The sequence below is a fragment of the Hippopotamus amphibius genome, chromosome 17, assembly GCF_030028045.1.
Source record: "Hippopotamus amphibius kiboko isolate mHipAmp2 chromosome 17, mHipAmp2.hap2, whole genome shotgun sequence".
NCBI lineage: Eukaryota > Metazoa > Chordata > Mammalia > Artiodactyla > Hippopotamidae > Hippopotamus > Hippopotamus amphibius.
Window position 1 is genome coordinate 38,372,839 of NC_080202.1, and position 27,630 is coordinate 38,400,468.

Here is a 27,630-nt window from a genome sequence, read left to right on the forward strand (position 1 = left end):
GAGCCTCTACGTCCTGGCAGCCCTCCGGATTCCCGTGCCCGAACTCCCGTGCAGGAGCAAGGGGAGGTGGGGACTGCAATCTAGAACTCAGCTTCCCCGACCTCCCCAAACTCCAGTCTTGTCGGGATTAAGGGAGTAAATCCGTGACGCCACAGACCAGGTCAAGGACAAGTTCTCCCTCGCCCTACTCCCCCCTCCTGGGCGGGGATTCACCCCCCTTTCCCGGATGAAAGGTACTAAATAGACGCGAAGGGAGGGGTGGTAGCGGGCCCCGGCCCCTTGATGTTCCGGTTGAACAGGTGCTGGTGAAAAGGAGGCGGTCCCAGCGGAAGAGTCGGCCTGGGGGGCCTGCGCCGAAGGGGGGGCAGCCTCCTCCACCCTCCGTCCTCCTGCCGGTTTTCCCCTCTCCTCTCCGTCTGCCCCTCCCCCGCAGGAAGCGTTCCCGGCCCCGACGTCTTTGAAGTGTCGCTGAAGCCCCCGGGGCTGCCTTCTCCCCTCCGCCACCCCACCTCACGCTGCGGGAGTCTGACCTTTGGTCCCTGCGGGCGTCCACCCCCCCTTTAGGAAGTAGGGGGGTCAGGTTTCGTGTCGCTTGCCCACACCGGTCTTGGGAATGAAGCCTTCGGCTGACGGCCCCTCACTTATTCCCCAGACCCAATTTCCTTTGGGGTGCTGTGTGTGAGTTTATGTTATGTGTTTGTATACATGCATCGAGCTCAAGTGTAAATGGGTTGTTCGTGAGCACTTCCGCAGCAGTGGCTCTCTAACTCGCGTGCGTCTCTAAGCCCGCCTGAGTGGCTGGACCTGGGGTTTGTGCCCCTCTGGGAGGGTGGGAGGGTAGGGTAGTGTGGCTGGATGAGGTTAAGAGTGAGTCTGTATGTCTGTGGGTGCCTCGGTGTGCTTCTGAGGGGTCTGAATCCTTCTGCGTGCTCGTGTGCCTGCGAGCTGGAACGGAAGTTCCCCGAGGGCAGGAGTACCCGTTTGTTCACCTCTATCCCAACGGCTGCACATAGTAAGCATTCAATAAATATTTGTTGAATGAACAAATGTCTGCGTGTAAGAGCATCTACCCTCCACACAGGCCTCCGAGGAAAGAGCCCACGAGCGGTCATCCAAAAAGATCCCTGGACACCGGGGTGGGGGGGTGAGCAGCTCACGTCCCTCCCGCTCCTTGTAGCGCCCCGTCCCCTGATCTCCAACTCCAAGTTTCTTTGGGGTTGAAGAACAGTCGCAGAGACGAAGACCTGGGCAGAATGGGCTGCCGAATCGGAGACCCGGGGCCGAGAGCGAAGGGCAGGTAGATGGAGGGCTCAGGAGCGCCAACCGAGAGCCATAGAAAGAAAAAGAAAGGGGCAGAATGAGCGCGGAGCGAGCGAGCGAAAAGCTCCCTACCAAGCCAGGCTTTGTTCCCTGAACCTAAGACTTTACCCGGCGGCGAGCGGCGGGCGGGCCGGGAGCGAGCGAGCGGAGGCGCGCGGCCATGGCTGCCGCGGCCGGGCAGGGGGGCCGGGGAGGCGGCGCGTGAGCGGGCGGCGCGGGGCGGGCGCGGGGCGGGCGCGGGGCGGGCGGGCGCCCGGGATGTGCCACTCGGCGCCTCCCCCGCCGGGCCCGGGCTGCGCGGCGGCGGGGCGGCCCTGGTAGCTGGGCGCGCGGCGCGGAGGGGGCGAGCCCGGAGCGCGGGTCTCATTGTTGGGGGGGGGGGGGGCCCGTCGGGGCATGAGGGCGAGAGCACGGCGGGGGGGGCGGCCAGACAGAGCGAGCGAGGAGGAGGAGGAGGAGGACGCCGAGGAGGAGGAAGGAGGAGGCAAAGAAAAGAAGCGGCGGCGGCGGAGGAGGAGGAGGAGGGAGCGAGGAGGCGCGCGGCCCCCCGCTCCCTCCCTCCCCCCCTGACCCCCGACCCCCGCCGGCCGGCCCCCCGCCCCAGCCCCGGAGGGAGCTCATGGGAGTATGAAGGAGATGGTAGGAGGCTGCTGCGTATGTTCGGACGAGAGGGGCTGGGCCGAGAACCCGCTGGTCTACTGTGATGGGCACGCGTGCAGCGTGGCTGTCCACCAAGGTACGGGGGTGGCCCGCGGGGGGCGGCGGGAGCCCGGGGGCGGCGTGGGCAGGGCACCCCCGGCCGCGCCCTCCGGAGACCTCCCGGGGCTCGGGCGCCCCTCCCCCACCCCACCTGAAGAGAAGGGAGGCGTCGGGGGACTCCCCCCGCCCGGTCCTGGAGGACCGGGTCAGGCATTGTTTTCTTGCCTATTGTTCCAGTCCCGCGCCCCCCACCCCAAGTTGAGGGAGTTTGGGGACAGTCTGGGGGCCATGAGTGCACTCTCCGCGCCCCACACCGCCTGTGTCGGGGCTGCTCGTAGAATGTTTACCTGCGAGGTGTCCCCTCCCGCCCGGTTATTTTGGTCCCGGCTCTGGGAGGGAGAGGTCAAGGGGGGGTCATCCTCCCCTCCTGCTTCCGGATACTGGGAGGAGCGGAATTGGGAAGGGAGGAGAAGGGTCCCAGGGGAGAGGGGACTCCTAAAATCCTCCGGGGAAGAGTTGTGGATGGGAGAGAGGTTGCGCAGGGGGCCGGGAATCCAGAAGAGGGAGGTTTGGAGTTTCCCCCAGCAGCACATGGTTCGGGAGTTAACTCCTTGAGGAATCTTGCCGAGGGCGCAGGCTGGCATCTCCCGCCTGTCTGGCACAGCCAGCTGGGCCCCCACTTCCTGGGACAGCCCTTAATCCTGTCGCTGTTGGCTCTTCCCGCCACTCTCCTATTGGTTACGGGCACTGCACCTGCCCTCGGCTTTGACTTTTGACCTGTACTTATTATAGTTAGAGGCAGAAGATGAGGTCCCTAGACCCCCGACTTCCCCGCCTCTTCCATTACTGGCCCTTTAAGAAATGCCCCCCCCCCCCCCCCAATAACAACAAAACGCGTTTGACTATCGTAAATGTTGTTGCTCTGATTTTCTCTGTTTCTGATGATGAGGACTGGTCCTGGCAGGAGCTGGGAAACAGAAAGCTGGGTACAGAAGGGGCATGAGGGGAGGATCTTCTAGAAGTTTAAGGTCAAGGACTCAGACTTCCCACTTCTGCTTGGAGTGCTTGGCTGTGTGGTTGAAAGCTGGCCGCATGCTGTTGGGCATTCCTTGTGGTCCTGCTGTCTAGTGAGTGACCGCCAGGCAGGGAACAGTTCCCTGGTTGGAACTGGCTCTAGTTCCTTAGAGTCACCCCCTTCCCCTAGTTGTTTTGGGAAAAGCCACTGGTGACTGATTGGGTTGGTGATTCTCCTCCCTCATCTCCAGCTTGTTATGGCATCGTCCAGGTGCCAACAGGACCCTGGTTCTGCAGGAAATGTGAATCTCAGGAGCGAGCAGCCAGGGTGGTGAGTTTGAGACTCCCCTCTCCCCTGCTATACACCTGAGCATCCCCTCCCTCCCCACAGAGCTTGGAGCTCGGGAGGCTGAGGCTGAGGCTGGGGTGGGACTGTCACACAGGACTTCCTGTTTCCTGCACACCTATCACCAACCCCATCTCTCCTTTAGCTTATCCGTCACTCTGCCCCACCTTCAGGCACCCGGCCTTTTATTTTTGTTTGCTTGTTTGTTTGAGGTTTTGATTGTGGAAAGTTTCCAACCTGTGCAGAAGTAGAGGAAATGCTATGATGAACCTTGTGTGAAGAGGCTCACCCATCTTCAACAATTATTATTCACGATCAATTCTGTCTTCTCTGTACCCCCACCAGTTCCTCCTTAGACATCTTATCATTACATCCCGGGGTCCTCTGAGTTTGCGCAGGGAGGGCCCAGCTCAGCAGATCCCCCACCACCTTTGGGAAAGCCCACTCCCCCAAACCCCTGTGCCCCCTTGTATTGGCAGAGGTGTGAGCTGTGCCCACACAAAGACGGGGCATTGAAGAGGACTGACAATGGAGGTGAGGGGGGCACTGAGCCCCAGGGCTCATCTGATGAGGTCAGCAAGGCCGCCTGAGCAGGGTCTGGGAAGGCAGGAGTGGTCTGTGGGTGGGGGCGGAATGCAGAGGCTGGGTTTCCCTCCCCTCCCCTGGCTGGCAGTGGAGTCTGATGGGAAGGCCATGGAGGAGGGTACCGTCTGCAGTATGGGGTTGTGAGGGGTCCGGGTCTCAGGCTCGCCATGGCACCTGAGGCCGGCCCCGCACCGCCCCAGGCTGGGCCCACGTGGTGTGTGCCCTCTACATCCCTGAGGTGCAGTTTGCCAACGTGCTCACCATGGAGCCCATCGTGCTGCAGTATGTGCCTCACGATCGCTTCAACAAGGTCAGTGGCCCCTGCCGTGCCCCATCCCAGTCCCCTCCCTAGCCAACCATTCTTGGGTTCCTCCAGCCCTATCCTCATCCAGTGTAATTTAATTCTGTGCAACCTACACTTTCAGGGAGCTCAGGAGGTGGGCACCTTCCACTGATAGATTCATGCTTGTGCTCTGGAACTCAAGTGAAACAGTAGGCTCCCTGCAGGAGTACTGCCTGAAGGTAGACCTTAGCAAGCAGCTCACTTATTCATTCACTGAGCACGTTTTACCGAGTCCCTTCTGTGTGCCAAAACTGGGGCAAGATGCTAGACACACAGTGTCTCGTATTGATCAAGACAGATGTGCTCCCTGCCCCACAGGACTCACACTCCTGTGTGGAGACTATAGATGTCAATAAACAGGCAAATAAAGTAAACGCGATTTGTGGTAAGTGCTGTGAAGAAAACAAACAGGGTCCTGAAATAAAGAATACCCGGTGGAGGGACTTACTTTAGATAAAGTAGGCAAGGAAGGAGACATTTTGGCTGAGAGCTGGGGGATGAGAAGGAGCCAGCCTTGATAAGAGGGGGAGAGTTCCAAGTTCCAGGTTCCAGGCAGAAGGAATACCATGTGCAGAGGCCCAGAGGTGGGGATGAGCTCACCGGTGAGGAAGGCAGACACAGTCCCTGGCCTCATAGGGCTCACCATCCAAGGTCTGCACTGTCCAGTGTAGGAGCCACTGGCCACGTGTGGCTATGTAAATGAGTTACAATTAAATACAGTTTAAAATTCAGTTCCTCAGTCACACTAGCCACACTTCCAGTGCTCAACAGCCCGTGCGGTTCATGGCTGCTGTATCGGACCGTGCAGTGTAGGACATTTCCGTCATCACAGAAAGTGCTGTTGGACAGCCCTGACCTAGGATCATGGGGAGAGGGTGGAACTGAGAGGGGAGTCAAAGGATCCCTCAGGTAGAAGGGAGGAGGGGACGATTGCACTGTGTCCTGCAGACATGTTACATCTGTGAGGAGCAGGGCCGGGAGAGCAAGGCAGCCTCCGGAGCCTGCATGACCTGTAACCGCCACGGATGTCGACAAGCTTTCCATGTCACCTGGTGAGACCCCTGCCTGCCCTGCCCCCACGCCGCAGGGTTCTCTGGGATCCCTGGCCAGCCGTACCAGCCCCCTCTGAGGTTGGCCCTGGGTGGCTGCCACACAGGCTCATCCCAGCTGCTGTCTCTTTGGAGATGGTGGCCGTGCTTTCCTTGGGCGGTCATGGCTTCACCCCAGCAGAGATCTAGGAGGGTGCGAGGGAGGTAGTTGATCTGGTTTGTGGTCACACCCTTCTCAGGCTGACCTGTCTCTGTTAGTGCCCAAATGGCAGGCCTGCTGTGTGAGGAAGAAGTGCTGGAGGTCGACAATGTCAAGTACTGTGGCTACTGCAAATACCACTTCAGCAAAATGGTGAGTCTTGTCTGGGCGTGAACTGGTCAGTCAGCCGTGGTTTAGAGGGTGTGGGCTCCAGGCCAGGCCGGTGCCTGGTGCTGGGAGGACAGACGTGAAAGGAACTGTGTCCCTGCCCTTGAGGAGCTCACCACTGGATGAGGAATAATTGAAGTACAGTTGAGGGGTGTGAATCAGAGCTGAACCAAGCAGTCCATCCAGAAGACAGAGCTCAGACCCTGTGTGTCAGAGGCTGGGAGGTTTCAAGGAAGAGGCAGCATTTAAGCTGAGCCAGCGTTTGAGAGCTGACAATGAGAGCCAGCATTGATGGGGTTACCGTGCCCCAGCTTCTGTACTAACCTCTTCATGTGTGTTTTTTGTGTGATCCTCCCAACAACCCTAAGAACTAGGTGTGCTACATCTTCCCATTTTCTGGATGAGTAAGCTGAGACTCAGTAAGGTTATGTTACTTATCTCACAGCTGGTGTGTGGGATTCAGAACAGACAGTCTGAAGCTCCTCAGGAGCCTGCCAAGCAAAGAGAGAGAGAAAGGAGTCCCAGACAGAGGGCCTGGCGTGGATAAAGTCCTGAGATGAGGAAGGGCGTTCGTGAGCAGCAGAGCAGGGTGTTTGGTAGGAACAAGGCAGGGGGCGAGGCGAAAAACTCAGGCAGGCCCAGAGCTGGATTTGCTTCTGCCCCAGGTTCAGGGGCCCAAGGAGAAGTGGGAGAAGGGGTGCTAGTCCATGTTTGTGGAGAGACCTGCATGTTCCAGAAGCCGTGGGGTGTCCCGGAGAGGTGTGCTGTGGCCTGACTGGGAAGGCAGCTTGGACTTCACCCCTAGGCCACAGGCTCGTAAGACTGCTTGTAAGCAAGAGGGTAACACGATCGGATTTGTTTTTTAGGAAGATTACCCTGGCAGCCGCTGGGAAGCCAGATCCGGAGGGCTGAGGCTGGCGGCTAGGAGACAGCTGCGAGAAGAGGGGGATGGAGGGACGAGGCTGGTTTCTAGAACCATTTCTAGATAGACTTGCCTACATGTGGGGGTGGCTGAGGAGGAGGAGTTGAGGGTGGCATATAGGATGCAGGCTCTCGATGCTGGGTGGGTGGGGCTTGAGCACCTGTGAACAGGCAGGGCCGTGGGCTTCTGTAGGGCGAGTGTATGTCCTGGGCTGCCCCGGAGAGTCCCAGTGTGTGCCTGTTGCCCTGGTGTAATTATTAATAGCCCCCCCCCCTTTCATTTTCAAAAGTGCCCTGGTTTGGATCATAAGTCATAGGGTCACCTTGGTGCAGGGTCTGATATCAACTTAAGACAAGGTAGGGAGTTCGGTTTGGTTTATAGGAGGTGCCAAGTGGGGATGTTCAGATTTGATGGCTGTGAGGCCCCAGGGAGGGTGGTCGTGGCAGCCCCAGGTGTATAAGGTTGGGGCTGGAATCCCCGGGTGCCCATCAGGGTAGGGGGGCTCAGGTGTGAAGAGAACCGTGAAGTGGGGAGTTTAGAGCTCAGCAGAGTAGAAGCAGTGCCTACCGCTGGGTAGTGATTGAGTCAGATGAGGCCTGAAATTAGTCCTTGGATTTGACAGTCGGGAGGTAGTGGGTGACTTAGAGGGAACAGTTATAAGTCTAGGACAGGTGAAGCCATCAGACCAGGCAGCAGGGAGTCCAAGGCCCTGGCTGGAAGGAATGGCAGCACAAGTGTTGTCTGGGTTTTTTTTACGGATGTTTACTTCCTCCCTTTTTAAGGGCAGCAGGTCCTTTGGGACAAAAGGAACCACTGTGTTTGGTGGAGGGCCAGGAACAAAGGAGAAGGGGTGATGGCTGGAGCGAAGTGTCTGGAGGAGAGGATGGGGTATGGAGTGCAGGGGAGCAGGGGCTCCCATGAGGGCTGCCCCATACATCCTCCACCCCAGGGAAGGAGGTGGAGGTGGGCCGTGGCCCAAGGCCTGAGGAGCCCAGAGGGCACCATGGATAGAGGTGAGTGGAGAGTGAGAGACCTGGGCCTGAGGCCTACCTCCATCCTTGCCTTGCTGGGGCTGAGACATCCCACCTCTTCTGGGCCTCAGTTGCCGAATCTGTGCACTGAATAAGCCAGCTGGGGAAACTCTAGGATTTTAGGCTCGGGAACACACGTCTGTTGAGCAGAACATCATCAGGGACACAGGGTCCTCTTAGTGACGGGCAGAGCGGGGGTGGGGGGGTGCTGGCCCCCAGGATCCCCTGATCTCCAGGAACCTGTCCCTAAGCCAGTGAGAGGAGGGTGTGGCAGTGCCTCTCGGTCCTCTCCCCAGAAGACATCCCGGCACAGCAGCGGGGGAGGCAGCGGAGGCGCAGGAGGCGGAGGGGGAGGCAGCAGCGGCTTCGTCGCAGGCCGGAGGAGCAGGTCGGCCTCGCCGTCCACCCAGCAGGAGAAGCACCCTTCCCACCACGAGAGGGGCCAGAAGAAGGTAAAGGTCTTCTCCTTCTCCCCTCCTGCCCACTCACAAACACCTGCTCCTGTCATGAAGCCACCCCAGGTATCCCGAAGGCTGTAGAGCCTACCCCCTGCCTTCCTCGGAGGCCACTGAAGGCAGCGAGGGGGCTGAGGAAGTGACATGTGAGGGCCACGGAGGGTGAGGGGAAGACCTGGCTTCCCTGGGGCTCTTTGTATCTGTGTGGTTCCTCCGTGTCCTCCCCACGACATGACAGTGTCCCTGCAATGTGCACACGTCGCCACAGTCTAGCCACGTGTCAGCCAAGTTCGTAAGTGCACGTGCCTGTGTCCCCTGGGGCCACACGTCGCAGTGTGCCCGGGTCCTGTCCCTCTGCACAGCTCCGTGTCCCAGGTGGACACCATTGCAGGTGTGTGCTCACGTGCGTGGTCCTCTGTGTCCGTGGCATGATAATGGGACAGGCTATTTTTAGCAGGCAGTGAGGAGGAGGGGGAGGGGCTGTTGGCTTTCAGAGGAACCCGTCTGGGCCACTCCTGTCCAGCCAACGTCCCCCAGTCCCTTTGTGGGAGATGGCACCCACAAAGTCTTGTCCCTGAGAGGACCCCACTCTCCACCCAGACTGTTCCCCAACCCCAGTGCCCGGTCCCTTCTTCTTCCCCAGAGTCGAAAGGACAAAGAACGCCTTAAACAGAAGCACAAGAAGCGGCCTGAGTCACCCCCCAGCATCCTCACCCCGCCTGTGGTCCCCACTGCGGACAAGGTACTGCCGCCTGCACCCAGGAGGGGTGGCCACCGCAGTGGGAGGGAGGCACGGTGTGAGGGGTCGCGGCGAGCACGCCTGAGGACCCCTGCAGCTTCAGGTTAACATGCCTCTGCTCCCCACGCCGCTCCTCAGCCCTGCCAATCACTGACCAACCGAGAGGCTGGGGAGGGGTGGGGGGCACCACCATGCCTGCTGGCTGCCAGATGTTCACATCTGCCTCTGTCCAGACAGAGGGCCTCAACACTGGGCTCCTGTCTGCAGGTACGGTACTCATGGTGGTTCTGGGGCCCATTTCCCCAGAGAGAGGCAGAGAGGACCCCCTCACTCTCACCCCTCCCCCACATCAGGAGGCCGCGCAGAGCCTGCTGCCTAACCAAAAGCCCAGTCCATGCAGGCTGGGGGGCCTGATAGTGTGGCCCCTGGTGCGGCAGGCCCGTGGACCACACCCTGAAACCCCCACTCATCCCACCTTCCCAGGAGGGGCATGGCAAGTCACCCCTGACTCCAGAAACGGGCAACATCTGGATAAGCAACCAGCAGGCCCTGCCCGAGGCCAGGGAGTCGCTAATCCAAGCCAGAGCAGCCCTCCCTGCCCCTCCTTCCTGCTCGTCCTCCCCATGGAAGGAGAACGGGGCCTGGAGACACTGTCTCTTCCTGTCGCCATTATTGCCTCACTCACCTCCACTGGCCTCAGGAGGTTGGCAGAGCTCTGGGCATCTTAGCGGGAGGCTCAGGTATCAGGTTTCCGGGGTGATGTTGCTGTGGCAGCTGTCCCAGTGACCCTCTCCCCTCCCTGCTGCGCAGGGCTCACCTGGAAAAGCGTGGCGTCTGTGCCCTCTGGTCCTTCCCTGGGGTGTGCAGGCAGGGGAAAGAGAGGGCCAGAGATCTAGGCGTCACCCCAGTAGCCGGGCATCCTTTTGGACGTGTTGGAGCATTCTGCCCATCCTCCTCTACCCACCCCAGCATTTCAGCCACCCCGCCCCCTGGGCCCTCTCCTTCCTTGCTCTCAGAACCACATCTGGCTCCCTTCAGAACTCCAGCTATTGAAAAGAACAAAGAAAAAGACAGAGACCAGGGCTCCGCCCAGGAAGGGGCAGCACAGGGTGGCTGTCATCCTCCTATCCATCCTCCCTCTGGCATTTGTTCATTTACTAAATACCTGGTCTCCGCCAGGAGGAAAAGCCATCTCTGGCAGTAATACAAAGCCCTAACTCAGTCACCGCGTGCCAGGCTGTCTTCTGGAACAGGGGTTGGAGGGGATGCATGGGGATTTGCTCATCTAATCCTCAAAATAATCCAATGAAGTAGGTTATTTTATTAACCCCACTTAATAAAGAAACTGAGGCACAGAGAAGTAAGTAATTTGCCTGAAAGCACATGGCTAAGAAGTGGTGGAGTCAAGATTTGAAGCCAGGCCATCTGGCTCGAAGGCCTGTTCTCTTCCCCAGCACAGGACACTGTCTCTGCAGCGTCGCAGCAGCAGCCACGCCATCAGAATCAGAATCATTATCGACCACGTACTATGTGTCTGGCATTATGTTCCTGGTAACTCCACAGACAGGCATAATTAGGCCCGTAAGGACACTGAAGCTCAGTGAGGTTGAGAGACCACACGACATAACTTGGTGGTAAACGGCAGAGCCCGCCAGGCTCACAGACCCCAGAGCCTCTGCTCTTCCAGCCACTGCTGCCGCCCTCAGACGTGGGGGACAGTGTCTCTCAGTACAGTGGTGGCACGTGATGGCTGATGTGGGTGGGTACATGGTGCCCTGGACGTAAGAGGACAGCATGATTTGTTCCACCTCAGGTAGCTATAGGGTGACTTCACGGAGGAGGGGGCTTCCGAGCTGGATTTTGAAGGAGACATTTCCCTGGAAGAGGAAGGCTAGGCTCTCTGGGCAGAGGGCTGGACACGGAAGCTCAGGTTGTCTAGGAAAGGCATGGAGTGGCCAGGGAGCGGGCTGTCAGCCAGGGGCTGCAGCTGGGGGTGAGCAGAGAGAGAGTGGCGGTGATTGGAGGGCCCAGGAATGGGGCCAGGGTGGCCCATTCTCTCTGGAGTCCCTCTTCCCTGCGTACACCACTTCCCAACACAAGTCCAGCCCACTTAGGCCTAAGTATTTCTTAAATGAATGACGAAGCAAATGCATACATCAGTACAGATTCTGGGGCTGTTTTCATCTCTCTCCTGCCTGAGGTGAAGGACAGACAGCTTCTTGGGTTCAGAGCTCCCAACGCTTCACAACCATAAGTTACAGAGCTGCCTCCCCATCTCCCTGGTCTAGGAGCTCCTGCCACTATCCGCTCACCCAAAAGTCCTTCCTAAAGCTAACCCTGGGCTTTCCCAGTAGAGCCCTAGGTCCTGTGTCCTGCTGCACTCCGAAGTCGGGGTGAGCCCAGACCCTGGGCGCTGGGCTCGAGCCTTCCTCTTTCCTCCCTCCCTCAGGTCTCCTCCTCAGCTTCCTCCTCCTCCCACCATGAGGCCAGCACTCAGGAGACTTCTGAAAGCAGCAGGGACTCAAAGGGGAAAAAGTCTTCCAGCCGTAGCCTGAGTCACAAGGGGAAGAAGCTGAGCAGTGGGAAAGGTGTGAGCGGCTTCACCTCTGCCTCCTCCTCTGCCTCCTCCTCTTCCTCCTCTTCCTCCTCCTCCGGGGGACCCTTCCAGCCTGCAGGTGAGTGTGGGCATCCTGGAGGAGGCTGTGAGTGGGGTAGTCTTTGGCCCTTAGCTTTTCTAGCAAGGCCCTTTGCATGTTGGTTTGCATCTCATTTGCTTCTTAGATTGGTTGCAGGGGGGCGGGGAGGGGGAGTCCCCCTCAAGTGACTCCTCTCCACACCCTCCCCTGAGCCCTCTCCTCTCGAGGTGGAACTCCCCTCCGGTCTCCCTCCGGGCCCAGCTCTCCAACCCCCATAACCATATTCATATTCCCTGCACTTATGCTGTCAGGTACCATTTTTAAAGCACCAACTCTCATCTCCTGTAATCTCTGTAGTCATGCAGTGAGGTGGAAATTATTCTCCTCCTACTGTATCACAGGTGGGAAAGCTGGAGGGCGGGGACACTCATCCTGGGAGACAGCGATGGCGGCAGAGCTGGGGCAGGAAACCCAGCTTCCCCATTCCCTGACCAGCGCGCTCTCTGCTAGTGCACACTGGGAGCGGAAGGGAGGCAGGGGATCTGGGGTCCGCCTGTAATTCCATTTCCCTCTCTGCAGTTTCGTCCCTGCAGAACTCCCCTGACTTCTCTGCATTCCCCAAGCTGGAGCAGCCGGAGGAAGACAAGTACTCCAAGCCCACAGCAGCTCCCCCTTCAGCCCCTCCCTCTCCCTCAGCCCCAGAGCCCCCCAAGGCTGACCTCTTTGAGCAGAAGGTGGTCTTCTCTGGCTTTGGGCCCATCATGCGCTTCTCCACCACCACTTCCAGCTCGGGCCGAGCCCGGGCCCCGTCCCCTGGGGACTATAAGTCTCCCCATGTCTCGGGGTCCGGCGCCTCTGCAGGCACCCACAAGCGGATGCCCACACTGAGTGCTGCCCCTGTGCCTGCTGAGGAGACCCCGGAGACAGGCCTGAAGGAGAAGAAGCACAAAGCCAGCAAGAGGAGTCGACACGGGCCAGGCCGTCCGAAGGGCAGCCGCAACAAGGAGGGCACCGGGGGCCCAGCCCTCCCCTCCCTGCCCGGTGCCCAGCTGGCTGGCTTTACGGCCACTGCGGCCTCACCCTTCTCTGGAGGTTCCCTTGTCAGCTCTGGCCTAGGTGGTCTGGCCTCCCGTACCTTTGGGCCTTCCGGGAGCCTGCCCAGCCTGAGCCTGGAGTCCCCCCTGCTGGGGGCAGGTTAGTGACCCTTGGGATGGAGGGTATCTCAGGGCCCAGCCAGTCTAGTGAGGGGAGAGAGGCATAAACATGCAGTTAGAAGGAAATGTGATAGAAACTGATCCAAAAGACAAAGGATGAAGGCGACAGTCACCTCTGAGACCCTCCCCCATACCCATCTCCTGCGTGGCTGCAGTGGGAGAGAATGCCAACAGGACTTAACCACGTTTGGGTTGGGGAATTAGAAAAGCTGGGAATTCTCCAGGCTTTATAGGGCAGTAGAATAAGCAGGCATGGTAAACAGATGTCACCCAGGCAAGAAGTGACATCTTTGCAGCAAGAGGGTGAGGCTGGTGTGTGGCCAGATCCAGTGGAGTATTCTCCTTGGGGAGAGGCGGCTGCAGCCACCTGACTGAGGAGGGGCCTGGGGGAGTGGTGACTCTGAGCTTCCCTCTATGCCCTTCTTGTGCCTATAGGCATCTACACCAGTAATAAGGACCCCATCTCCCACGGTGGCGGAATGCTGCGGGCTGTCTGCAGCACCCCCCTCTCCTCCAGCCTTCTAGGGCCCCCAGGGACCTCGGCCCTGCCCCGCCTCAGCCGCTCCCCATTCACCAGCACCCTCCCTTCCTCCTCTGCTTCTATCTCCACCACTCAGGTGAGGCCTTACTCCTGGGCTCCTCCATCTGTGGGCAGGTGGGGAACAGCCTGCTGAGGACCCCAGCTTTCCGTGGGAATTTGAGAGATTGGGCTTGATCACCGCCAGAACTTCCTCTCTCTGGTCCTCTCTCCTTCCCAGCACACCTGGTCCCCTCCACCCCGGTGCACACAGTTGTGCTCTAGATCCAAGAATAACCACCAGGCTGGACTCTACCTCCTTTCCCTCAGGTGTTTTCTCTGGCTGGCTCTACCTTTAGCCTCCCTTCTACCCACATCTTTGGAACCCCCATGGGTGCCGTTAACCCCCTCCTCACCCAAGCCGAGAGCAGCCACACAGGTATGTGAGTCTCTGACCCCATTCCCCTTTCTTCCCAAAGGCCTGAGGGGCACCCGTCACCTGCTCGTCACCCCAGACAGGATGGGAGGGCTTTCTGGCTTTCGCCACCCTCTGGCCATTGCCCACCCTGCAAAAAAAAAATTCCACACACAACAAACCAGGGTACACTTTCACATTAACACCCTGTGAGGGGGTAGGGCAGGACAGGGCAGAATTATTACTGCACCATCTCACAAAAGAAAAAGGCAAAGAGATGGATGACTTGCTCAAAGCAGTTGAAGTAGAGAAAGGCAGAGCAGCAGCTGAAATTCTGATATCCTGGCTCCGAGCCTGGTTCTCCTGCCGCTGTAACATAGCTCCCTGCTGGCCTTTTAGTTCTTGGGATCAGCATTTACAGAGATCCCCACCAGCTGGGCAACCGGCCTTCTGGGTATTTAGGAGTTAAGGGGGCGGGTCACAAGCGCCCCTCCCTCTCCCTGGAGAGTCAACCCAGCCTCAGAGAGCTGATTGGTGTATGGGTACCACCTGGTCGGCTGGGGGGCGGGGCTTACCAGTTCAGGTAAGCCTTAAAGGGCCCGAATCTGAACCCAGAATTAAGAACCCTACAGAGTAAGTGACTATATTCTCCAAAACCCAAATTGGAATTCAGTGGCCCAACAAAGGGTTTTGTGGGTGTATTAATATAAAAGTCATACAAAACTGATCATAATACCTACAATAATGAAAGGCTTGCTGCCTGTCAGCTAAACCGTGCAGCTTAACACTTCACATTGATTATTTTAATCCTCATAATGATCACTTCAGAGAGTTTAGTTTCAAGCCCACGGTCACACAGCAAGTAAGTACCAGATCCAACTCCAACTCAGGACTGTCTAGGCCCCAAGTTTCTATGAGTTTTAAGTAATAAATTTTCCAGGAAAAAAACTGGGAGGTGGATCTGAAAGTAGTCAGGCCGCAGGAGCCTTTCTGCCTAGAGAAGGAGGGAGAGACGAGATCTCATGGCTTTGCCTCACAAGGGGCTGGATTCCCAAGCCAGGGCTCCCAGCGCCTTAAGAACTAGAACTGCCTATCTGGGGTTGGGAGATCCTGGGGAAAGGGGTCTGCGGTAAGGTCCCAGATCCCACACCCACTTCCCAGGCGGGGACTGTGAGGCCGACGGCCCCTTTTCCTCGCTGATCCCTGCCCCCCTTCTCCTTCCAAGAGCCAGACCTGGAGGACTGCAGCTTCCGATGTCGGGGGACCTCCCCCCAGGAGAGTCTGTCTTCCATGTGAGGCAGAGGGTGGTGGCTTGGGGGAGGGGCTGGGAGCGGGGTGGAGGGACTGTTAGGGAGGAGAGGGCAGAGAGGGAGACGGTGGGATCCACAGGGAATGACTGAAACTCCTGAGGCGGGAGGAGGAGGACAGGGAGACTAGGGTGGGGGAGAGAGGTAAAGCTGAGCCAGGTTTTCCCTTCTGACCCCAGGTCCCCCATCAGCAGCCTCCCCGCACTCTTCGACCAGACAGCGTCTGCACCCTGTGGGGGCGGCCAGTTGGACCCAGCGGCCCCCGGAACGACGAACATGGAACAGCTTCTGGAGAAGCAGGGCGACGGCGAGGCCGGCGTCAACAGTGAGAAGGGGTGACGTCGGGCTGGATGACCTGTGCTAGGACCCCCAAGCTCCGTCACCTTTCTCTCCGAGATGCCCGAACGTCTTTAAGAGTCCGCCTGCGGCCCCGCCCCTGCCTTAACTCTGGCCAACCCCGGGCCTTACCTTTAACCCCCGCAGGGGCCTGCTCCTGGCCCCGCCTGCTCTTCGCCCGGCTTTTGGCCCTCGCGACCTCCTGGCCCTTATCTTACTAAGCCCCAACTTCCACCTGCCCCTTGCCTCCCTCCACCCCGAGCCTCAGGCCCCACCCGTGGTCCTCGCATCTCTGGCTCCCCAGGACTCACCTGAGGTTCTCGCTAGCCGGCGCCTTCTCTCGTAGGTCTCAGTCCGATTTCCTCCGCCAGGCCCCGCCCCCGGTCAGATGGCCCCGCCCCCAGCCTTCGCCCCGCCTTTCCAGGCCCGCGGGGCTCAGGCGCTCTCGCCCTCTCCTCTGTCTGCAGTCGTGGAGATGCTGAAGGCGCTGCATGCACTGCAGAAGGAAAACCAGCGGCTTCAGGAACAGATCCTGAGCCTCACGGCCAAGAAGGAGCGACTGCAGATTCTCAACGTGCAACTCTCTGTGCCCTTTGCCGCCCTGCCTGCCGCCCTGCCTGCCACCAACGGCCCTGTCCCTGGGCCCTATGGCCTGCCTCCCCAAGGTAAGGTGAATCCCACCCAGCCCGGGAATGGAGGCCTCTGCTCTGCGGTCAGAACTGGCCCTGACTCCAGCCTCTGGCTTCCTTCCCTGATCCCCCTTTCTCAGCCGGCAGCAGTGATTCCTTGAGCACCAGCAAGAGCCCTCCGGGGAAGAACAGTCTGGGCCTGGACAACTCGCTGTCCACGTCTTCCGAGGTGGGCGCCACGGGGAGGGGCACCAGGGGTGGGCAGGAGGTGGGGAGTGCAAGGACCTCCTAGTCACATCTCCACCTTGTGGCTCTTTGAGGCTGGACAATGAGGTGATTGGCTGAGTAATTGGTTGACTATCCCGTTCATTCTTTCATTAAACAAGTAACAATTACGAGGTGCCTACTTAGGGCCAGGCATTGGCTAAGAAATCAGTGAGCAAATCGGACACAGTCTTGCTCCTGGAGACAGGCTCAATCCAAGAAAATCAATAATTACAAATTGGGAAAAGTGTTAAAATGGAAATAATTTGAGAGCTATGAGAAAGAATGGAGAGTGGGGTTTTTCTCTGGATATAAGATGGTTAGGGAAAGCCTCTTTGAGAAGTGTTTGTGAAGCGTTTATTACAGTTGATTATAGCTGCACACAAAATAATCCTTATGTAATTGGTGGTGGTTGGGGTAGCAGAGGCTATTCTTATGTTGTGGTTATTATTGAAATCAAACAAAGTGGGTTCCTGTTCTCCCTGCTACTTACTAACTGTGTGACTTGGGCAATAATAATCATAATAATCACTGACATTAATTGCATACTTGCCCTTTGTCGTGTCTTCACAATAGCTTTATGGAATAGGTTCTCCTATTTTCCCCATGTTATGAGTGAAGAAACTAAGACAGAGACGCCACCCAAGCCATTGAATTGTGAACATGGGATCTGAGCCCAAGTCTCTCACTCCAGCTGCCTGCAGAGTTACTTAGCCTGTCTCAGAACCGATGATTTCACCTATAAAATAGCTGTAATGAGTTAGTCCAGGTCAAGCACTGAACCCTGGGTCTGGTTCACCAGGCGGTCACTACCGTCATCAATGTTCAGTGTTAAACAAGCATCCTGGGGGTGTTGGGCCCCCAGGAAGTGATTTGTGAAGACTGGGTTCTTAGCCTTTATCCCTGGGATTCTCAGCCTTGCTTCTTCCTGGGTGGCTCTGCCTGGGGGTAAGGTGGGGGTGGCCATGCTCTGTGAGAATGCTGGTGGGTGCTGGGCCGGGGGCCAGAAAGGTCATGCTGGCCCCCTGCCCCTCTGATCCCTCCCTTCCCCCTCCCTCCCCAGGACCCACACTCAGGCTGCCCAAGCCGCAGCAGCTCGTCGCTGTCCTTCCACAGCACGCCCCCACCGCTGCCCCTGCTCCAGCAGAGCCCTGCTACTCTGCCCCTGGCCCTGCCTGGGGGCCCTGCCCCACTCCCGCCCCAGCCACAGAACGGGCTAGGCCGGGCACCCGGGACAGCGGGGCTGGGGGCTGTGCCCATGGCTGAGGGGCTGTTGGGGGGGCTGGCGGGCAGCGGGGCCCTGCCCCTCAATGGGCTCCTGGGGGGGTTGAATGGGGCTGCGGCCCCCAACCCTGCGGGCTTGAGCCAGGCTGGCGGGGCCCCCGCGCTGCAGCTGCCAGGTTGTCTCAACAGGTGAGGGAGAGCTCAGCTTGGGGCAGGGAATGGGGAGGCTGGCTCTGGGAGGGACTCCCCCCAAACTCCCACAGTCCCTCAACAGGAAGGCTGTCCTCCAGTTTTACAGGGTCTAGAATCTAGTCATCTCTTGGCCCCGGGTTCTCCTTAGATGTTAGATGTGAGTGCCCTCTGGACGGTCGCTCTCCAGGGACAAACTCGTCTGTTCATTCCTCACACCCTAGCCTAGGTTTTCCTCCTGGGAAAGTTCTAACATCTAACGTGTCTTCCTCCCACTGTCCTCTCTGAGCTCAGTCTGTTTCTCTCTAGTCATCTAATACTGCACACCCCTGCCTCCCTCCACCTGGGTCTGAGGGAGTCTGGGAACCTCGTGGGGGAGGGGAGGAGTGTTTCCCTGTACCTTCCCATGGTCTGTGGTTTGTCCCCCGCCTCAGCCTAACCGAGCAGCAGCGACACCTCCTGCAGCAGCAAGAGCAACAGCTCCAGCAGCTCCAGCAGCTCCTGGCCTCCCCACAGCTGACCCCGGTAATGGCCCTCCCTTCACCGACCACCTCTCCTCACCCAGCCGTGCCAGAAGGGCCCGTCTGAGAGGGTCTGGGCCAGCCCAGGGAGGGCAGCCCCAGGCTGGGGTGAGATCGCACCTGTGGGACTGGGGTTGGCCCCTAAGGGTCATGTGGGGGCAGAGGGCATAAGGGTTCCTCTTGGGTGCCCCTGGACACTGGGGAAGGGAATCTGTAGCGGCCCCAGATCACGTCCTAGTGGGAGGATCTGGAGGATGGTGAGTCCTCAGTTACTGAGCATTTCCAGTTCCAGCCCCAAGGCTCTTCAGTGGGGAACTTCAGGGTCTGCGTAGAGAGGTGGCTGAGCCGGTGACAGACACCCCCTCAACCAGAGCAGTCCCTTTTAGGTCTTTCTTGTGTGTTGAGTTCTGCTAAGAATTCCTTTGGAGAAAAGGAATTCTTCCATTTAAAAAAGGAGTTGAAAAAATAGAAAAATATTCATTTTCATATAAAGAAACATGAGAAAGATACACAAGAAACCAGTTCAATTGGTTACCTACAGAGGCCAGATGGCAGCAGGGGTAAGAGCAAGATTTCTTAAGCATTGATAAATCATTTTGGGTTTTGGAACACTGAAAGTGCTTTGCCTATTTAAAGCAAAAAGAAATTAATCTTAAGTGAAAAAAACAAACAAAAAAGAGGGGAGTTGAGAACTATTGATCTCATTCAGTGTTTCTCAACTTGGGGTCATACCACCCCTGGGGACATTTGTGGTTGTCATAGCGAGTGAAAGAATTGATTTGGGGGTGGGGGGGTGGGACCAGGGATGTTAAACTTCCTGCACTTGGCCGGGAGTGCCCCAGCTGGCAAACACCGGTGGTGTGCAGCTGCTTGTCTAGATGGGGAGACTAAGGCCCAGAGTAGGGAGTTAGAGACAGAACCTTGACTGTCTCCCAGGTCTTTTGCCTCATGGTCCTAGTGTGATGGGATGGGGCCAGGTCAGTCAGGGCAAGGTGAGCCTGGGGACCTCCGGCCAGTAAGCGACCTGGCCCCCTGCAGGAACACCAGACTGTTGTCTACCAGATGATCCAGCAGGTCCAGCAGAAGCGGGAGCTGCAGCGGCTGCAGATGGCCGGGGGCTCCCAGCTGCCCATGGCCAGCCTGCTGGCCGGAAGCTCCACCCCGCTGCTGTCCGCGGGCACTCCCGGCCTGCTGCCCACAGCATCCGCACCACCTCTGCTGCCCGCCGGAGCCCTGGTGGCTCCCTCACTCGGCAACAACACAAGTCTCATGGCCGCGGCAGCTGCAGCTGCAGCGGTAGCGGCAGCAGGCGGACCTCCAGTCCTCACTGCCCAGACCAACCCCTTTCTCAGCCTGTCGGGGGCGGACGGCAGCGGCAGTGGCCCCAAAGGAGGGGTGAGTAAGGAGTCGGGCTTGGGGGAGGGGCTGGGAGTGGGACAGAGGGACCATCCTGTATTCCTTCTCCTGGATGGGCAGTGATGGAGCATTAGAAGGTACCTCCTTAGATGCATCACCGGAAGGAGGAAGGAGGCGACCCCTAAGGCAGCAGAATGCCCTGCTTTAGACCCCAGGGCCTCTGCCAGCACATGACTTCCCTCCTGCAGACCCAAGAAAGATACACTCTGCGCGTGGGCTAACAGCAAAAGGATCAATTAGAAAATGGTGTTCCTCTGGGGAGACCCATTAGAAGAGGCGGTTTCTTCTCTGATTGGACCATTTAGAAAAAGATGATGCTCTGGGTGGGCCATTTCAAGAAAGGTCCTCCCTCCTTCTTCTTAGGGCAAAGGGCCAGAGCCCCGGTGCTGCCCTCGACTGGCACATGCCTGCGTAGCTGGGGGCCCTGTGCAGGGCAACTCCTCCAGCACGTGTGTGCATGCGCGCGCACACACAAGTTGACCCTCGTGTGCAGCTGCCAAAGTGCAGGCTCTTACTGCATCCAACATCAGCTTTCTTGACCCAGGAAGCTATTCTCAACCAGGTGTTAGGTCCAGACATCTCCCAAACCCCCAGTCTCCCTTCCTCTTTTTCCAGACCGCTGACAAAGGAGCCTCAGCCAACCAGGAAAAAGGCTAATTAAATCCACCCACGCTCCTGCTGACCCCCCCAAGTGGAGGGGCAGATCCTGGTCTGAGGGGTCCCAGCCTGGAGCGGGCACCTGTGCCCAGACGCTGGAGAGCCCTGGCCCAGAGCATGTGCTGCGGCCTGGGGAGTGTGGGGTGCTCCTGGTGCCACGGACTGAGACCGAGAGGGGAGCCCCTTCCACCTGGCCCCCCTACCCCTCTGCGCTGGCCCCTTTGTGAGGGGCTCAGAAGGAAGACAGGCTCCAAGCCCGCCTAGGAGCCCCCACTCTCAGCGAGTGTTCTGAGGTTCCCCAGGGAGCAGAGTGGGCCATGGCGTAGTGGGGGGTGGTTGAACCCGCCACATAAAACAGATCAGCACTTGAGTGGGAGAAGTGGGGGGTGGGCCCTGGGCCGCCCCCTGCACGGAAGTCTTGTATGGAATAAGGGGTGGCCCTGCTTGACCTGCAGTTTCCTCCCAACTTGGGCAGATGGCAAGAGGGCTTCCTTGGATTGTTTCTTGCCGGGCCCCTTCCCCTGCCCCCCCACAGACTAGGGGGCCGAAGACGGGGTAGGATGGCATCAGATTGGGCCCAAGCCTCCCTGCCTCTGGGGGGTGGGCCCCAGTGATGGGCTGGGGGAGGGCAGGGGGTGGGCGGCCCAGCCCCTCGGTCCCGTGCCCCTTGTTTGCACTATTGGATTTAGGAGTGCCGAGGGTGGGGAGATGGAGCTGCCTGACTCAGAGAGCGTGTATGCGTGTGCGTGTGTCTGTCTGTCTGTCTGTCTGTCTGTCTCCCCCTGGACCCAAGGCGGCCGAGGGCAGGGACAGGAACAGTGCTCTGATGAGGCAGTATCGGAGGGGCGCTCCCAGCTCTTGTTTGCACCCTCTCACCTCACCAACTTTGGTCCCTTTCTGGGGCCCGAGTGGTTCACAAAAACCAGAACCTTACTCCAATACTGGAGAGTAACTGGGGGCTGGGGGCCTTGAATCAGGGTGATATCCTGCCTTTCCTCCCCCAGACTCCACATGGTCTCAGTGCTCCCCTTCCCCTCTGATGCTTGGTCCTGCTTCCCTGGCAAAGGGGAGCCCCAGGGATTGGGGGACAAGGCAAGGGGGGTAAAGTGCCACTCCTTTTAGTGAAACCTCCCTCCCAGAAACAGCCAGCCTGCCTCCCCGCACCCCACCCGCACCCCCACCAACCAGGGGAGACTTAAGCTAAAGCCGACCTAACAACTGCCCCTTCACCCACCAGCTATTTTCCCAGGGTGTAGTGGGCAATTCTCACCTTAAAGAGTCCCCACCTGCCCAGAGCCTTTGGTGGCCAAGGCTGAGAGCCGGTGGGACAGCCCGGAGAGGGGCAAGATGGAAGCCTGTGTCCGTGTCAGGTGCACTGGGGTCGGAGCCGGGAGGAGTATGGCCAGCTTCCCTGACGCCCACGTCTAGTCAGTCTCTTTGCACGTGTGGATTTGTGTGTGTGTGTGTTTCTGTTGTTGTTGTTGGTTTTGTTTGGTTTTGTTTTTAAATAAAGAAAAGAAGATGTGTATATTTTTGGCAATGACAGAAACGTAGTGCAGATATATTTTTGCCTGTGCTGCTCAACTGGTTTTTTTCTGATACTGAAAATAATATTAATATTCCTGTTGATAAGACTTTGTAAGATGTTAGGGAGCTGATAATGGAGGGGGGGTGGGAATCCTTCAGAAGCGATTTCTTAGGCACTTGCAAGGGCTTGGGGGGAGGGGGGGAGGCAGTTGTGATGACCTCAGAAATACTCACTTCTTATTCATGCTAAATATCAGTTAGAAAGAAAAGATAGAATTCAGCATTTTATTCATCTCCATCTACCAAGCTCTCTAACTCCCTGCCCCTGAAACACTGCAAAGAAAAATAACCTTCAGAGATTCTTAGAAGGGTTGCTCATTCACACCCACGCCCTTGCCTAAGGCCGGCCCACTTAGAGCCAAAGTCAGCTTCTGTTCCGGACGGCGAGGGAAATCAGTCCACCCCAAGGCCACTGTGGCAGAGAGTGAGAGGTCCAAGTGACGCAGTGCACTGGAACCAAGACCTCCCCTTCCCTGCAGCACCCAAGAGTCTGGGATTCTCATCTCTAAGAGTCTCTGTTTTCTGGCTTTCCCCAGGCCGGGGTGCAGTGGCAGGGAGGCAGGTTAGATTTGAAGAAGGGACCCAGGCTGGGTATGGATTGGTGCTGTCCCTCGATTTGGGGCAGGGGGACATGAGAGAGGTGGTGCATCTCCTCTTTCGTCTGGAGCGCTTCGAGACAGAGCAGGGTCCCAGGCAAGGGGTATGGCTATCGAGACCCCACCGTCTGCTCCCAGCCTCAGCCCCTTTTTCTAGGATGAATTTGGATGGAGAGTAGAGATGCAGATCTATAGATGGCTCTGTCTAGGGGAGGGGAAGGATGTGGTTTGCAGGGCGGAAGTGGAGTTTGAAAATGCAGTGTGGAGCTCAGTCTGTCATCCCCCTCAGCGCGGAGGTGTGAGGCGGTGTGCATGCAGAGCCGCTGTCTGGCCTTGCGGTCACGACTAGTGCATGAATGTCAGAGCTGGAAGGGACCTGTCTTTAGGGGTCTTTTGAGCCAGCTCCGTGCTTCACAGGTGATAGCTCCAAGCCTAGAAGGGGCAGAGGCTCGGGGCAGAGCCAGGACCAGCCCTCAGGACCCTGGCCTCCTGGTCCTCGGCTCTCCTGTCCCACTACACTGCCTCCGTATGGCTGTCCATCTGTCCCTGTGTGTGTGACGTGCAGTGTGCGTGCAGGGCTGTGCCCGGGGTGAGGCGTATCTGTGAAGCACTGACTGTCTTAAGCTCAGAGCGGATGGATCCTCTCCAGAGACAACGACACTTTAAAGATTGCCTTTTCTTCTCTAAATTTTTCTGATTTGTTTGTGAGTTTTCCGCCTCAGACTCCCAGGTCTGTTGCTGCCTCCAGGTGCCCTCGCCTTGAGGCTGACGAGAGCACCCCTGCCCACTCCCGTCCCGAGTTCCGGGGGCATACTCCTGGGAAGGCAGCCAGAGCCTGGGAAAGAGAAAGAGCCAGCTCTGAGAAAGGGTGACCACCTCCACACTGCCCTTTCCCAAACTGGAAATACAGACAAGTTTTCAAAGGCTCAGGCTCCCCCTGCCAGCCTCTGGCATCTTCCTTGGTGTGTGGTGGGCCAGAGTTAAGAGTGGGCAGCTTGTTCCCAGTTCTCCTTTATCCCAACTTATTTTCCTGGGGAGAAGTGCTGGAGGTATTAAGGTCACTTCCATTGGGAATTTGCAGGAAAGTGGGGCACAGTACCCTGACTCCCTCCAGTCACCTCAAACCAGATTAAAAGTGTGTCTGGCTCCCAACCACTTTGACTTGATCTACTGAAAAGCTGGGGACTGAGGGGGTCCCTTCATCGCCCCTTGTTCACGCCCTCCAGCCCAACTTGGGACTTAGGTGGTGGGACTGGAGACCCAAACCCTGGCTCCCGGCCTGGCCCCCTCTTTCCACCCCAGCCTGTCTCAATGTAGCAGACCCTTCCTAGGGGAGCAGGGAGGGGAAGCCACAGTTTGCAAACCCAGGGGCTCCTTTTTCATTCTTTCTAAAGCCTCCTTTATATCCTCAACCCAAAAGGCAGTGCCCCTCCCCTGCCACCTCCAAGTCTGGAATCGAGCATAACCCGGATCTTGTATCTTTGTATAACGGATGTTATTTGTACGAAGGGCAGTTCGTAAACAGCACTTGTTCTTTTAATAAAAGAATGTTTTACAAAAAAAAATCCGAAGAGACCCTGCTTTGTCTGGCTTTCCTGAAGGGAAAGGGAGGTGGAGTGCCAACTGTGGGAGCCTTGGGAAGGGCCGGGGTGGGGGGTGGGGGGATGGTCTCTCAACATTTCTTTAAGCCCTTGGAATAGTAGTTCGCATACTAAAATGCACAACGTGCCCCAGATACTCTGCATATTGAAAACTCACATACCTGTGCCCCACCCATAAGACTGTCATGTGTAGGCCTGGGCTAGGCAGGAATCTGATAAGAACACAAGCTCCCCAGGTGATGAGATGTATCCGCACCGCACTTCTAGAAGCACGGCCTTAAGGCTCCGCAAGAGAAAACGGTTCAGGGCAGGGTCCCCGCTCGCAAGGCGGGGCGCGGTGGGGGTGGGTGGGAGGGAGCCCGGGAGGCGCAGGCAAGGAAGTGGGCGGCGATGCTCGGCGCGGGTCACTCGCGGGCACGCGGGTTCCAAAGGGGGCGCCGGAGAGCCCTCCGCCCCCCGGGGCCCCCGAGGCGGCTGCGGGGCGGGCTCCTCGGCCCGACTTCCGGCGGCTGCGGCCGATCGGCTCGCGCAGGCCCGCGGCCCGCACCGCGCGAACCGCGCGGCGTCTTCCGGGCCGAGGCGGGGCCGGGCCGGCGGGAGGCGGGGAAGCGGGAAGGTGACCGGGGCGCGAGGCGGAGTCGGCGCGGCGGCGGCGGCGGCGGCGGAGCCGGCATGGGCGGCGTGGGGGCGCTGCTGCGGCCGGCGGCCTGGGTGAGCGCCCGCGGCCCCGCGCGGCCGGGCCCCCTCCCTCCCCTCCTCCCCGGAGCCCGCCCCGCCCCGCCCCGCCCCGCCCGGCCCCCGGCTCAGCGTCCCTCGAGCTGCTCCGTCGCTCGGGGCTTTGCAGCCCTCCCCGAGCGCCCGCTGGGTGCCAGCACCTCCCCCAGCACCTCCCGTTCCTCTCTTGGGACACCTTATTCTTACCCTGTGTTTCTCGCACGCTCCTAAGCACCGTCCTCCCTTGCCTCCCAGATGACTTCCCTCTGGAAGTCTTCCGCTTTTCATTGACTTTATTTTTCTGTTTCCAAATCACCGTCTCGCGATGCCTGCTTGCCTTGCAGAAGCTGAACCAAAGACGGGACATCACCTCCTGGCTGGTACGTACTACCCCCAACCCCTCCTCCATTTCTCCTCTCCGCCCTAGTCCCCCAGGCTCAGAGACTCCAAAGGTAGAGGCCAGAGGAGGGAACCAAAATGGGTCAGCCCTGCTTTGTAGACTCCAGCCTGAGACTGCCTTGTCTACAGCCACCTCCCGATGGCTCAGGGGAGACAGAGTGACCAGAGGGCACAGGGCAGGGAACAGGCTTCCGCCCTCGGAACAGCGGTGCCTGATAAACCGAGCCCCAGGTGCAGTTGGCCCCGCCTCACCTGGCAGGATCCGGGCCCTCCCCTCCCTGGCACCCAGGTGAGAGCCAGGGTTTGAACCCCAAAACCTATGTGCTTGAAACCCCTTCTCTACCTGGAACTCAGGAGCCTTACGGTGTCCTGGCGGGAGTGTCCTCCCTGGGGGAGGGTGGTATCAGATCAGCCTCCTGCAGGGGAAGCCTGTCATCAGCCAGGGCCCTTGGGAAACTGGACAAGGCCACAGGCAAGAAAGTGCTTTCAGGACGTGAGCTGACCCTGAGCCCCTCATCTTCTCTGCCACAGGCCCGATGGTTCCCCAGAACCCCAGCCAAGTCCGTGGTAGCCCTAAAAACACCTATCAAGGTGACGCTGGTGGCGGGGAAAACCTACAGGTGGTGTGTGTGTGGCCACAGCAAGAAGCAGGTGAGAGACCTGTATCCCCCTTCCCACTGACACCTGTGGTTGGAGATACCACGTGTCACCCAGGAACTCCCACTCCCACCCAAGACATTCCCCATTTTCCCACACATTCCCACACATTCATGAGGGACAACAGGGAGATTGGAGGGGGAGGGATACTCTCGGGCCAGCACCACCCACAGTCCTGAGCTCCCTGTTCTCTGCATCCACCCTTCAAGATGCAGCCAGAGAGACAGAAACTCAGTCCCAGGGCCAGGTGGGTGGAGCCAGGGTTCTGTCCTGCTTTTCCGGTGCTCCCTCCTTCTCAGAGGTTCTGGGCTCTGCCCTGAGAAGCTTGCCTATCTCTCTCTCCCCTCTCTCCTTCCTCCTCCCAGGAACCATGTGGGTCAAAGGTTCCCAAGCCTCAGACCCAACACTGGGAAGACTCTGCATAGCCTCTCTGTCCCCCGTGTGCCCCTTCCTGAAAAGCCTCCCTTTCTCAGTTACCGTGACTTTCCTGGCTTCTTGCTGTCTTGTCAGCCTGGCTGCCTGCTCCCAATTCCTCCTCTCTTCTGCCTCAGGAGCCTTTCATCCAATGGGAACCTGCCCCATATTCTTAGCCTCCGGGGTCCCTTTCCTTCTTGAGCTGGCTCTGACCTATGTTCCTTCAAGCGGCATGGTGTGGTGTCAGCAGCCCAGGGCCCCGAGTCCCATTCTGCCACTGATTTGCTGTGGACTTTGAGCAGGTCTTCGTGAGGGTGGCACCGTGCTGTCCACTGGTGAGGCCTGTAGCACAGGCAGGCCCTCTGTACTTCTCTGCCTCTTGCCCTCTGGGACAGGTTGCTGGTTTTTAACTGCGCACTTGTCTCATCCATTCTCCTATCCCACCCTGACTCCAAGGTCAAGAGGCCTTGGTTCCAGCTTTGCCACTAACTAGCAGACCACCTCTGTGGGCCTGTTTCGTTACCCAGGAACACCTTCCGGGCTGGAAGGGCGTCGATTCTCCCAGCAGGCAGCCAGTTTGCTGTGGGATGTCCCCTTTCTCCCTTCCCAGTTGTTTCCTGGAGCCAAACAAAATTGATAGCCCAGTCTTAAAGCCCACCCAGAGAAGTTTTTTATCCCAAGAACATGGGGAAGAAAATGAATTTCATGAGCCAATGGAGACTCAGAGCCATTAAAAAAACAAAACAAAACCCAAAAACCTATCGGTGTAAACACTGCTGATACTGAAGGGCCTGTTTCACCTTGAAAATTCTGTTCTTGTCTTGGCTCTCTAGGGCCCCCAGAAACTACCCCTGTAAAGACATACTTACTGAATACTTTCTACTGGCAAAGTGGATGATAACTGTTATGTATGTATTTTCTTGGGATAACTCTACTCATTACTGTCACATTACAGATGAGAAAGGTATGGTAGTGAACCCAAGCAGCGTCACCCAGGAGCCTGGGCACTGACCCCTGTGTGCTGCCCCTCCCAGCCCTGCCCCATCTCAGAAGGTGGGGTCTGGTTTCTAACTTCTTTCTTTCCCTCACCAGCCCTTCTGTGATGGGTCCCACTTCTTCAAACGCACTGGCCTATCCCCACTCAAGTTCAAGGCCCAGGAGACCCGCATGGTGGCACTCTGTACCTGCAAGGCCACGCAGAAGCCCCCGTACTGCGATGGCACCCACAGGAGTGAGCGGGTGCAGAAGGCAGAAGTGGGCTCCCCACTCTGAGGGGGGTGGCTACTGCCTGGCCCAGGAAGAGATCACCCCAGGGACCCCAGTACACGTAGCTGGCTTGTAAAGGACTTGCTCCTGTAACCTGAGGTCTTCAATCTGGGGCAGCTGGAAACAGGTCCCTGTCCCAGTGTCTGCTGGCAAAGATGGCATTAAATAGTTGTGCCAGCCCAGAGTGGCATTCTTGTGGTC

At 58.2% G+C, this 27,630-nt stretch overlaps 1 protein-coding gene and 1 long non-coding RNA gene across 13 annotated transcripts in view; one reads left to right on the forward strand and one right to left on the reverse strand.

Annotated features, from left to right (window-relative positions):
• Positions 1–15,652, reverse strand: part of LOC130839873 (uncharacterized) — a 69,790-nt gene extending 54,138 nt beyond the window's left edge. Inside the window, exons 1-2 of one of the 2 annotated variants that reach the window (XR_009049918.1) lie at positions 15,607–15,652; positions 9,556–9,724 (exon numbers count right to left, since the gene is read on the reverse strand). This is a non-coding gene — a long non-coding RNA (uncharacterized LOC130839873). The remainder of the gene's footprint in view (positions 1–9,555; positions 9,725–15,606) is intronic. The other variant, XR_009049919.1, reaches the window with a different exon arrangement.
• LOC130839870 (protein AF-17) lies at positions 1,626–27,611 on the forward strand. Of its 11 annotated transcripts, none has more exons than XR_009049917.1 (22): positions 1,626–2,056; positions 3,285–3,364; positions 3,859–3,913; positions 4,165–4,274; positions 5,256–5,359; positions 5,615–5,708; positions 7,973–8,128; positions 8,775–8,873; positions 11,320–11,545; positions 12,086–12,700; positions 13,156–13,337; positions 13,568–13,676; positions 14,878–14,944; positions 15,139–15,284; positions 15,763–15,960; positions 16,065–16,153; positions 17,252–17,601; positions 18,036–18,126; positions 19,161–19,517; positions 25,038–25,073; positions 25,222–25,381; positions 25,624–25,743. XR_009049917.1 is itself a non-coding variant. In XM_057714484.1 (22 exons), the coding sequence occupies exons 1-22, from the start codon at positions 1,948–1,950 to the stop codon at positions 27,433–27,435; spliced, it is 3,486 nt and encodes a 1,161-aa protein (XP_057570467.1). In that variant the 5' UTR covers positions 1,626–1,947; the 3' UTR covers positions 27,436–27,611. The 11 variants fall into 11 exon arrangements, 10 of the variants coding, with proteins under 10 accessions (XP_057570467.1, XP_057570468.1, XP_057570471.1 ...); XM_057714484.1 differs by lacking the exon at positions 25,222–25,381 and adding an exon at positions 27,256–27,611 and having other exon boundaries at positions 11,320–11,458; XM_057714483.1 differs by lacking the exon at positions 25,222–25,381 and adding an exon at positions 27,256–27,611 and having other exon boundaries at positions 1,627–2,056; positions 19,185–19,517.
• Positions 27,612–27,630: the final 19 nt, after the last annotated feature.

Coding starts and splice junctions, on each gene's coding strand:
- LOC130839870 (XM_057714481.1), top strand. CDS start 1,948: ATGAAGGAGATGGTAGGAGGCTGCTGCGTATGTTCGGACGAGAGGGGC. Junction 3,365..3,858: donor AGGAGCGAGCAGCCAGGGTG/GTGAGTTTGAGA, acceptor TTGTATTGGCAG/AGGTGTGAGCTGTGCCCACA. Junction 8,129..8,774: donor ACGAGAGGGGCCAGAAGAAG/GTAAAGGTCTTC, acceptor CTTCTTCCCCAG/AGTCGAAAGGACAAAGAACG.